The 12,002-nt window shown below is 50.3% G+C and overlaps 1 protein-coding gene across 3 annotated transcripts in view; it reads right to left on the reverse strand.

Annotated features, from left to right (window-relative positions):
* Positions 1-301: 301 nt before the first annotated feature.
* NFASC (neurofascin) overlaps positions 302-12,002 on the reverse strand; it is a 63,074-nt gene continuing 51,373 nt past the window's right edge. For 2 of the 3 annotated variants that reach the window (XM_050984972.1, XM_050984973.1), the window contains 3 exons: positions 7,638-7,769; positions 6,584-6,653; positions 302-690 (listed from right to left, as the gene is read on the reverse strand). In XM_050984972.1, the coding sequence (XP_050840929.1) occupies positions 459-690; positions 6,584-6,653; positions 7,638-7,769 (434 nt within the window). In that variant the 3' untranslated portion in view covers positions 302-458. Of the gene's footprint in view, positions 691-3,246; positions 3,259-6,583; positions 6,654-7,637; positions 7,770-12,002 lie in introns of all 3 variants that reach the window. The other variant, XM_050984971.1, reaches the window with a different exon arrangement.

Genomic DNA, 12,002 nt, shown 5'->3' on the forward strand with positions numbered 1-12,002 from the left:
GGATCAGCCCCAAAACAGGGGAGCAGCCCCAAACTGGGGGAGTAACCCCAAAACTGGGGAGCAGCCCCAAACTGGGGAGCAGCCCCAAACTGGGGAGCAGCTCGAGCATCTCCTCCCCTCCAGCCCCTCCAGCTCAGCCCCGATTCCCACTCCGGCTCCCGCCCCGCGCGTCCTTTGCCGTTGGCTCGTTTGCTAAGGATAAATGGCATTGGCGGCCGCCTGGGCTGCCACGTTGGTTGGAATATTTTTCTTTTTTTTTTTTCCCCTTTTTTTTTTTTTTGGTATTTTTTTGCTATTTTTAATTTTTTTCTCTATTTTTTTGTTTTGTTTTGTTTTGTTTTTTTTCAGTCCTCGCTCGATTCCCTTTCCTGTCGGAGGCGGCGGCGGCGGCGGCTGCCGGCGGAACCCGCGGCCGCTCCGAACCCCTCGGGCTCTGGAGGCTTTTCCCGGCGTTTTTGCTATGCCAAGGAATAAATGGCATTGACGGGGGACGTGGCCTCGGAGCTCTCGTTGCCCTCGGTCTCCTCTTTGTCCTTCTTGACCGTGTACTGGCCGATGAAGGAGCCGTCCTCGTTGAACTGGCCCTCGCCCCCTTCTCCGTAGTCCACCAAGCTGTCGTCGCTCTCCTGCTGCTTTATCGTCCCGTCCAGCGAGGTCTGGCTGTTGGGAAGAGGTTTGTTGTCTTCATCGCTGGCAGCAGAAGACAGACAGACACGGCAAGGGTTGAGAAACGGGGCTGAAAACCTTCCCCCGAGGGATGGAGATCCTAAATCAATCCGCAGCGGGAACGCGGCTCGGCAGAGCCCTCAGTAATGGGGGCTCATCTGGGTGTTGGGGGGTGTGGGAGGTGGAGGTGGTTGGGATCTCTGAACACCCAATTTTGTGATTTTTCAGCTCAGAAATCAAATTTCTTCGCCTCATTTTCCTCATCTCAGATTTCTTAGGCCTCGATTTCCTCGTTTCCTTTCCCTCGATTCTTTAATCATAATTTCTAAATCTAAATTTCTTAACCTCATTTATTAACCATCATTTCTTAACCTTGATTTCTTACTTACAATTTTTTACTCTCAAATTCTTACTCTCAATTTCTTTCTCTCAGTTTCTTAAATTTAATTTCTTACTCTCCATTTCTAAATTCCAAGATTTTTAACCTCAGTTCATTAATCTCAGTTTCTCACTCTCCGTTTCTAAATCTCAGGTTTTTAACCTTGATTTCCTGCCCTAGATTTCTTAACCTCAATACTCCACCCAAAACTTGGATCAATGGGTCTGGATGAACATCAGGAATATTCTTCCCTTGGGTTCTTTCTCTCTCAGAGTTTTAGCCACCTTTGGTGACCTGGTTGAGTGGTTTGTCCCCAAATTTCCTTGAGAAAACACAGTTTTTCCCTTGAAAAAAACCACATTTTTTTTTCTTGGAAAACATGGTTTTACCTTGAAAAAAAATGCAGTTTTTCCTTGAAAAAACAGTTCCCCTTGAAAAATCGCATTTTTTCTTGAAAACAGAGTTTTTTCCTTGAAAAAATGCAGTTTTTCCTTGAAAAAAATGCAGTTTTTTTCTTGGAAACCACAGTTTTTCCTTGGAAAAAAACACATGCAATGGGGAACATTGCGAGGGGACACTTTCAGGATGCCAAGTTTTGTGCAGCTTCCAAAACTCCTGGGAATTTCCCTTTCCCAGTTTATTTCTGGGCGTTTTTCCTTGCTCAGTCTGGGTTTTCCTCCTTTTCACTAAAAGCCAGGTCACTTAAAAATAAAGAGTTTGACCCAAAAGGGAAAAAAAATCACTTTAAAGAATTCCTTTTAACCAAAATCTAATCAGGGAAAAGCTGTTTTTCCTTGGAGGGCAGGGACTGGTATCCCATCAATTGAGATATTTTGGGAAGGATGAGAGTGGATTGTTCTAAATTGATATAAAAGTTAATTTTTATATCAACAATTCATGCAAATTGTGGAATATTCCTGAAGATATCCCTGAAATATTTGTCCTCCCACCTCCATTCCTGTCTTTTTCCAGTTGTTTTTTTTTTAGCTTGGGATTTGCCAGGCTCGCTCCACTCCATTCCTTAAAATTGGGGAAAATTTAGGGATTTTTTTTTGTTTTTTGCACTTTTCTTGGGCTCTTGAGCAGGGCAAGGCATTAATTCTCCCTCATTCCTTGGGATTCATTCTTCCTCATTCCATGGGATTTATCAGCTCCCTGAAGTGGGCGAGGAATTCGGGATCCTACCGAGCCTTTCCTTGGATCAGCGCTTTGGGAATTCCATCATAACCCAACCCCAATATTTGAGACTCCCTATTAACTTGGCATCACAACAAAAAAAAAAAATTAATTTGTTAGCTCTGGAAGCAGCTTTTTTTTGGGAGGGAAAAAAAGGAGGAATAATTTGGTGAGGAAGCAGGACTGGTTAGAAAGCCCCAAAAACGCGGAGTGGAGAGCGGCAAAACGCAGATCCTCGATTCCCAACTCCCCTTCCCAAACTTTGGGGGGCAGCTCAAGCCAAATCTGGAGCTGGATCATCCCTACCTGAGGGGTTGTAGCACCAAATTCCCAGTGGGAATGCATTGCCAGGGAATTCCCGCTGGTTTTACCTCTCTCCAAGGCCGTTTATCCCGTTAGTGCGTTAGGAGCGAGCAGCGGTTTTCCGTCAGCTCCTGATGGGATCTAACCCTGTTCAAATGGATTTCTGGGAGTGCCCAGATGGGAATCACGTGGGAAATGCTCTCCTGAATCCCATAAATCATCGGGAAGAAGGGGAGGCTGGAGCCAGAGGGAGGATTTTCAGGACTAAGAGTGGGCACTTGGACGGGATCCAGCAGTTCTGGCTCATGTCCCTCGTCCCCATCCCCTGGGACACACTTTTTCTTGGAAAACAACAGTTTTTCCTTGAAAAAACACAGTTTTCCCTTGAAAATCCATAGTTTTTTTTCTTGATCCCACGTGCATTCCCAAGTTTAATCCTGCTCCACCAGAAGGGATCAGCAGCTGGAGCTGGGGGGGGCCTGGCTGGATTTGGGGGGTGCACCCAGCTCAGGGAGCAATTCCAAGCAGGATCTGAGTCTCCAGAAGCCCCGATGGCAGCGGGAATTAGAGGGATCTGGTTGAATGTGTTAGGCAGGGACGTGGGAACTGGGACAGGGGAGTTTTGGCCGTGAAGAAATCAACGGGAGGAAGGAAGGAAGGAAGGAAAACAAAATTCCCAAAAAAGCGGAATGTGCCGGACTTCTGGCAGCACGAGGTCCTACCTTTCAAGAGACCTTCACGGTCCATGTGGATAGACCAGGTGAAAAGGAGGAGAAGGAATGGGAATAAAACAGAGAGAAGCAGAAAGAGCCTGATCAGAGAGAGAAATGAGGAGGTTCTGCATTCACAGGGGGAGTGCTACGACCCAAAAAATCCAAAAAAAAAAGGGAATTGTCGCCTCGTTATACCAAATGGAGCAGGGAGGGCCATTCCAGGTGGGATCAGCCTCCTTGGAAGCCATCCCAGCATGGAAAGAGTTGTCCAAGAAGGGCTGGGTGGTGTCCAGGGCACAGTGGTGGCTCTGGGGAGCCGTGTGCTGCAGCACAAGGGTGGCTGGGTTACCCCAGAGTCCGGCTGGGATTCCTTGGAATGGCCCTGTGGATAAACCTGCGCCTTCCCAGAGCTTTTCCAGAGCTTTCCTTCCTCACGAGGCTCCTGGGACTGTTCTGTGTCCTCCCCTCTGGCTGCCTGCAGAGATGTCCCCTCCTCAAGCAGCACTGCCTGCTCTGTGTCACGTGCGCCCTTTTCCTGGAAATCCTGACTGGAAATCCCAACCCTAAATCCCCTTCCCAGCATCCAGAGTTCCAAGCTGCCTCCCTGGGGCAGCAGGGAACATTTGGTATAATGAGGCACCGGTGCTGGCATGGAACCTTGTCCATGGATAATGGTCCTGGCCTGGGAAGGAGCTTCCCTGCTTGGGAACACCATTATCCCGAGATCAGAGCGGGGAGATGTGCCGGGATCTAGGGATGAGGAGCACGGAGAGTGGCATGCACGGGGCGCTGGGGACGTGAGGGTGACGAGGGCACAGCAGCCATGCCATGGGGAGGAGGGGACGGGAGCCGGGATGGGCTCAATTCCTGCCCTTCCCTGAAATCCTAAATGCTGCCCCTCCCGGAGCCCGGCCCCGCAGTCAGCCCCGAGCTCCATCAGCCAACAGCTCCAGCCTCCAGCTTCACCTTCCCTTCTGCCTCCCAGAGGGAAACTTCCTGGAATTCTCCAGGAATCCTGGTGTTCCTCAGGAGGAGGAAAGTTGGTGGGTTTATGGGTTGTAGGATTTTTTTTTTTTTTGGTTGTTCTTATTAGATTGAGTTTTTTTCACACTTTATTTGGTCCATAAAACTCCATGGACTCCATCCCAGAGTTTTATTGTCCTCCTTTTATTGTCCTTCCACTGACTCCTGCCTTGCCCTTGGAAATTTTGGGAATGGGATTGTCCATCAAAGTCAGAGCTCCATCTGAGCAGAAGGATGAAGGATTCACCCCAATCCTTCCCCTTGGATGGTGCCAGGGGATTTCTGCCAGCCATTCCAAGAGTTTGGATTCCCTTTGGAGTGGGAAGGTGCCTGGCCTGGGATTTGCCTCGGGAATGGTGGATGGGGCCAGGAGGGGGTGGCTGGACCTCCCTTTGTGGGCTCTGGAGAAGGAGAGAGAGGAAATCCGGGAGTGCTGCCAGAAGCTGGGCCTGGGGAAATCCCTGTGGGAATCCCTGTGGGAATCCCTGTGGGAATCCCTGTGGGAAATGGGGGGTTCAGGCTTCCCACCAACCACCCCACAAATCTGGGAAGCACGAGGCTCCCTATCCTGACTGGAATCACCATCTGGGGCCAGGCTCTCTCCTGCTTATGGCTCATTCCCGTCTCAGGAATGCCCCAAAAAATCCTGCCTTGGGAAGGGATGGGTGTGACCCCAAAACCTCCAGCAGGACCAGGCTGGGCTCCTTCCTCCCCTGCTGCTTTCCCTGACCCAGAATGGAATCCAAAGGGAGCATCCCAAATATTCCCAGGTGGAATTTTTGGCCAGCCCTGGAAGCGCTGAGCGGCAGGGAGGGGAGGAAGGTGTTGGCCCTGGGGGTTGTTTAGGGTGTTAAGGAATGCCAGCCTTTCCCTACAAAATCTTGCTTGTATTCCATGTTTTTTTGGGAGTCTGGGGATCTTTATGGAATCCTTTGGAATAAAAAAATCCCTCTGAAATGGAGTTTCTGTGCCTCTGATGAAATTAATGTGATCCCTGGCTCTGTTTCTGATTCATTTTTTTTACCCCTAAATCTTCTGGCAGAATCCATTCTTACTCCATCCTTTCCTGAATCCCAAACCCATTCTTCCCATGCTGGGAATAACACGGGATTCAATCAACCCCTGGTTTAAAGGAGGAGGAAAAATTCCCACCGGGTTTTGTCTGCAGCTCAGGTGGGAAAAGGAATTTTAATTCTTTAAGGAATTCAAATTAAAATGTCCCAAATCCCCTCGGCTGCTGGGTGAGCCCTGAGAGTGAGACCTGCTCCTGATCCCGAGGGATCACAGAGAGCTGGGAATGTTTGGGAAGCTCCTGTCCCTTTCTGACACATCCCAGGAGATTTCCTGGAGGGAAAAAGGCTCTGCTGCTCTTTAGGGGTGACATTTGCGTGCAAAGAGCGGGATGGAGCCGGGGCAGTCAGAGAGGTTCCGGCTGAATCCCTGCTGGAGCCCTCAGGGGGTTTTTGTGGGATTGTGTGGGGCTGGAGCACAGGCAGACCCCAAATCATTCCCCTTTCCCGCTTCCAGGGCTGATCCCTACGGAGTTTGGGGCATTTCTCCCATGGATGTTCCTTTATGGGAAGGACAGGGGCTGAGCTGTGGGGTGAGACTGCAGAACTACCCTCAGGCTGCCACAAAATTTGGGGTTTTGGGGGGTTTTGTGGGGTTTTTCTTGCCAGGAGTTCTATAAAAGTTGTTCTGCTCCTGGTGGGAGCTGATCCCAGAATCCCAGCTCTGCTCAGCCTGCTCCCAATGGAATTTTGGGGCATTTCTCCCATGGATCCTCCTTTGGGGTGCTTCAGAAATACCATCAGGCTGCTACAGAGTCCAGGTTTTTGGGTGATTTTGGGGATTTTATGTGTTGGAAGTTCCATTAAGGTCACTCTGCTCCTGGTGGGAGCCATCCCAGGGAGCTGATCCCAGAATCCCAGCTCTATCCAGCCTGATCCCAATGGAATTTTAGGCATTTCTCCTTTAGGATACTCCAGAAATTCCCTAAGGCTGCTGCAGACTCTGGGTTTTTGGGGTGTTTTTTGGGATTTTATGTGTCAGAAGTTCCGTTAAGGTTGCTTTACTCCTGCTGGGAGCTGTCCAAGGTCGCTGATTCCAGAATCCCAGGAAGAGGAGGTGGAACCCCACAACCTGGCGGCTCCGGCAACGTTTCAGGAGCCGTTTCCTTCGGGAATTACAGCGGGAAGGCGGCGGGAGGAGGAAAGGGGGGACAGGGATCGTTCCAGGGGGGATTTGTGGCACCACAGGGTGGGGGTTGTGATGGTGGGGGAGGGGCTGACGGGGTGGGGTCAGACATTCCACGGGGTCCTACCTGTAGTCGAAGGATCCGTCCTCCACGTTCTTGTCCTCGGGATTGAGGTGCTCGTCCTTGTTGTCCCGCACTGCGAAGGAGCAGAGCCCCCCTCCCAGTTAAACCAGTAAGGATTGAAGGGTTTGGGAATGGGGAGGAGCTGGGGAAGGGTCCTGGGGGTCTCTGAGGGGGAAGAGCTCGGAGAGGTGAAAGCTGCACCCGGGGAGAGCTTGGAAAGGGTTACAAAGGGGTTACAAAGGGGTTACAAAGGGGTTACAAAGGGGTTACAAAGGGTTTGTGAGAGGTTTAAAAAGGGTTCCAAAGGGATTGCCCTCACCTGGCTATTGCCAGGACTGGATGATCCCCAAGGATCCTGAACCTGTTTAACCCTCAGGAATGGCCATTCCCACTCCCACCTGGATATTCCCCAACTGGCTTCACCCTTAGAATCCTGGACCTGCTGAAACCTCGGGAATGGCCATTCCCACTCTCACCTGGATATTCCCCACCACTGGATGATGTCACACCCATTTAAATTTTGGGATTTCCCATTCCCACTCTCCCCTGGATATTCCCCACCACTGGATGATGTCATACCCATTTAAATTTTGGGATTTCCCCTTCCCACTCTCACCTGGATATTCCCCACCACCACTGGATGATCCCCAAGGATATTGGACTGTTTAACCCTTGGGAATGGCCATTCCCACTCTCCCCTGGATATTCCCCACCACTGGATGATGTCACACCCATTTAAGATTTGGGATTTCCCATTCCCACTCTCACCTGGATATTCCCCACCACTGGATTTCCCCACAGATTTGGACTTTACTGGATGCCCATTCCCACTCTCACCTGGATATTCCCCACCACTGGATGATGTCACACCCATTTAAGATTTGGGATTTCCCATTCCCACTCTCACCTGGATATTCCCCACCACTGGATGATGTCACACCCATTTAAGATTTGGGATTTCCCATTCCCACTCTCACCTGGGTATTCCCCACCACCGGACGATCCCCAAGAACCCCAGACCGACTGAAATCCTGGGAATGCCCATTCCCACCCTCACCTGGGTACTTCCCGCCGCGGCTCCTCTTGATGAAGCAGACGATGAGGAGGATGAGCACCAGGAGGGCGATGGCGCACATGAGGCCGATGAACCAGCCCTGCGTGGCGATGTCCACCTGGTTCTTGGTGTAGGCTGCGGAAAAAGGGGGAAAATATTCCTAAGGAACGGAGCAAACCGTGCAGGGAATGGAGGAAGAGGAATTCAGGGCGCTGGTTCAGGAATTTTCTTTGGTTTGGGAGTGTGGGTGAGGTTGTAGTGCAGGGATTTGTGTTTTTTTGGTGTTTTTTGGTGTTTTCTTGGTTGTTTTTTGGTGCTTTATTGGTGATTTTTGGCAGGTTTTTGTGGTGTTTTCTTGGTGTTTCTTTGGTGGTTTTTTGGTGTTTTATTGGTGATTTTTGGTGGGGTTTTTGTGGTGTTTTCTTGGTGTTTCTTTGGGGTTTTTTGTGGGTTTTTTTTGAGATTTTTCCATAATGCTTTAGTTGGTTTTGGTGTTTTATTGGTGGTTTTGATGGGTTTTTTTCTGTAGTTTTTTGGGGGTTTGGGGTATTTTTTTGGTGATTTTTTTTTCATATTTTTCTTTTCTTTTGCGGTGGAAAATAAAATCAGTTTTATCAGGAGCCACAAACAGCGAAGGGGCCCAACAGAAAGGAAAACCTGGGAAAAGGGAATTGCAAAAAAAAAAAAAAAAAAAAAAAAGGTGAAGGAAGCTGGGGAAGGAATTTGATGGAATTTGAAAACTGCCCTGGGTGCTGGAAGATCCAAGAGAAACATTCCCAAGTCCTGCTGCCCTGGGATTTCGGGCAGCAATGCTGGATCAGGGAATTGCTGAGGTTTGAGGGTTCATTGGAAGCCTTGAACAGGGATGAGCAGGGATGAACTGGGATGAACTGGGATGAACTGGTGTCCCTGCAGAGGTGACAGAGGTGGCTCTTCTGCCACCACCACCCATCTCCTGCTGCCTCTGGTGGCGACCGAGGCTCTCAGGGCTGGGGAGGGCCTGGTGGAAGCCCCTTCAGACCTGGGAACAAGTGGGAATTCCTTGGAATGCCAACAGGAATGCCACGGATCCAACCCTGGTGTCCAGGGATTTTCATCAGGGAACTGCTGAGCCCAGAGGGTTCATTGGCAGCCTTGAACTGGGATGAACTGGGATGAACTGGAGCATAGAGCGGTCTGATAGCTCCAAGTGTTTTCTCCTGGATGGAGCAAATTCCTGCTTCCAGTGCCTTCCCAAGGCTCCTGTTGATGGGATTAATTCCAAGCCTGTTCCCATCCTCCAGCTCCCGTGTCCTCTCTGCCATTCCCCGACTCCCGGCTCGCAGCTCTCCCACACGGTCAGACAGACAAATCCACGGCCTAAAAATAGCTCCAAGGCCGCCTTTTCCAGCCTCTCCTTGGAATTCAGCGAGGCAGAGGAGAAAATAACCTTCAGCAGGGCAGAGGGGCTGGGTTGATCCAAGCTGAGGGAAAACCAAAGCGTTCCCGGTGGGAATGTGGGAGAGCCAAGGTGACTGGGATGGGGTTGGGAATGGAGATGGGCAGGAGATCCTGAAAATCCTGAAGATCTGGTGAGGAAAAAGAGGGATAAAGAAAGCAGGGAGCAGCCCTCCCTTAATATGTTCAGAGAGGAAGGATCTTGGAAGGGAGGCAGCGATGGGAAAAATGGGTTGGATTGGCAAAAATTCCTAACCCACAAAATTTGAGGGACCAAACTGCTCTTGTTCCATCGGAATTGAGGCCAAGAGAAGAAGTGTTTTCCTCGGGATGGAATGCAGGGAATTGCAGGTGAACCAGGACAAGAGGAGGATGACACGGAGGAGAATCTCTGGACAAGAGGTGATGCTGAACCCGGAATATTTTGGGGATTTTGGGCAGCACCGAGAGGGGAAGGAGCTGCCTGATGGTTCCTCTGGCTCCAACACTGTCAAATCCCACATTTCCTCAATCCCAGCCTGAATTCCAGAGTCCTCGAGGATGAGCATTTAGATGGAGAGGATGAGATGATGACAAAGAAATGGATTCAATAATCCGAGTGTTGGGGAAGGAAGGGGAAGGAAGATTTGCTGGGAAGTCTGGAGATGGAAAAATTCCATGAACAGCGATGGGATGGGATTTTTCCAGGGAGAAACAAGGAGGTCTTCAAAACATGGAATTCCAGAGAAGCCTGAGAGGTGGGATGGGAGTTGGAGCTGGGTTGGGAAAGGAGGGAGGATTTGAAACCCGAGTCCCCAGGAGATCTCACAGGAGGATGGGGGCACTGCCTGTAGGTGAGGGGAAAATTCCCATCCTTCCCAAAAAAGGGGGATAAATCCACCCTTCCCAAAAAAGCAACACTTGAGAACCAAATCAAAGTCCCTGCAAAGGCGGGTTTGGAGTAAAGAGTGACTGTCAGGAAGGAAGGTTTGAAGCCCTTGGCTGTGCCAGGGGAATTTGTGATTTGATTTAAGGTGAGGCCAACCTCGAGGGAAAATGGAAAACAGCTGCAGGATACGACAGGTCCTGATTGGAATTGCAGCTGCAGAGCCTTTTTTAAAAAATAATTAATGATAATTTCGTGGCAGAATATTCGTTAGCTCAGAGTCATCATTGACGTGCCAGGAGCAGAGCTCAGCTCCACCGAGTTTTTTTTTCCTGAACTGCAAAAGAAATCTTTGGGTGTGAAAAGTCCCCTCTGGCTGCAGCCCTGTGTGATCCTATTCCCACAATCTAGGGATCACTGAGGGTGGAAAATCCCTGTGGGATCACCGAGTCCCAGCTGTGCCCCATCCCCACCCTGAGCACTCAGTGCCACCTCCAGGTGCCACCTCCAGGGATGGGCACTCCAAACCCCCCTGGGCAGCCCCTTCCAGCCCTTTCCATGAGGAAATTCCTGCTGATGTCCAACCTGAGCCTCCCCAGCCCAGCCTGAGGCCGTTCCCTCTCCTCCTGTCCCCGTTCCCTGGGAGAAGATCCCAAATCCCCCCCGGCTGTCCCCTCCTGGCAGGGAGTTGTGCAGAGCCAGAAATTCCCCCTCAGCCTCCTTTGCTCCAGGCTCAGCCCCTTCCCAGCTCCCTCAGGACTCTCCAAACCCTTCCCAGCTCCCTCAAGACTCTCCAAACCCTTCCCAGCTCCCTCAAGACTCTCCAAACATTTCCCCATCTCCATTCCCTTCCCTGGAAACTCTTCCCAGTGTTTGGATAAGCTGAGAAACTCATTTATTTATTTATTAATTTAAAATTTAGCAGCCCTCCTTCTCTACTCCGCTATTTTTGTCATTTCCAAGCGCCCTTTGCTCCTGGGAGGAATTTTTTTTTGGCTTAATGAGCTGCCAGTTAATCAGGAATGAAATCAGAGCTCAGCCTCCTGCAGGGGAATATTTCTTATTTATCTGCCCCCAGCCTGAAGAAACCTTTGGAACAACGATTTACAAGATATGAAAAAAAAAACCCCAAAGCCCCAAAAACTGCTCGGTTCCTTTTTATCCAAAGCATTCCCAATGTCATAGGGTTGTCAGCAGGGGTCTGGCACTTGTGTCAGCAACATCCAGCCAGGAAAGAAATGGATGTGGAGCGTTTATTCCTGCAGGGAAGGCGACAGCTCCGTGCATCCCACAGGGCTCAGGTCAGCAGCAGCCTCAATCCCAGGGATAAAGGTGGCTCCATCCCTTATTCTCCATGAAAATATCAGTAGGAACCTCTCAATTATGGAAAATATATGCAGAGTCTTCCCAGCAGGAATCAGCCAAGGATATTGTGCTTTTTTGGGTTTTGTTTTGCTGTTTTTTTAATGATGCCCGGCCACTTGCTGTCGCCTCCATCCCCCCACGGGTCCCAAATGGGGGGAAAATCAGGGGAGGAAGGAAAAGAGGCGGGTCCAGGTTGGGATTGGTTTTCCAGAGGGATAAAATGATTATTTAGAGAGATAAAATCATTATCCATAAGGATAACTCCCATGGGAGGGCAGGAGCTGATGGAGATTTCGGACTCAGGAAAAGATCCGGAAAGAGAAACAAAATTGGGGATTGAACTCCAAACTGGAGCTGTGCTGGGAGGGGTCTGGGTCCAAAATCAGCTCTGATGGGACCAGAATATTCCAGGGGCTGCTGTGCCATGGATCCACTCAGTCCCAGAGCAGCCTGGGGACAGAGCCAAGGGCAGCCCTGGCTGGGGGTTTGTCAGCATTGAGCAGGGTAGGACACTCCAGAACCACCTGGATGTGGCACTTGGGGACACGGTGGCCTTGGCAGTGCCAGGGAATGGTGGCGCTCAGTGATGGCAGAGGCTTTTCCAACGTAATTCCATGGAACATCAGCAGCTGCCATCTGTCCCTGCCTGGTGATATTCCAGATTTTCTGACAATTTTGGCTGCTCACAGGGGGTGTGGGGA

This window comes from Serinus canaria, chromosome 26, assembly GCF_022539315.1.
Source record: "Serinus canaria isolate serCan28SL12 chromosome 26, serCan2020, whole genome shotgun sequence".
Taxonomy (NCBI): Eukaryota; Metazoa; Chordata; class Aves; order Passeriformes; family Fringillidae; genus Serinus; species Serinus canaria.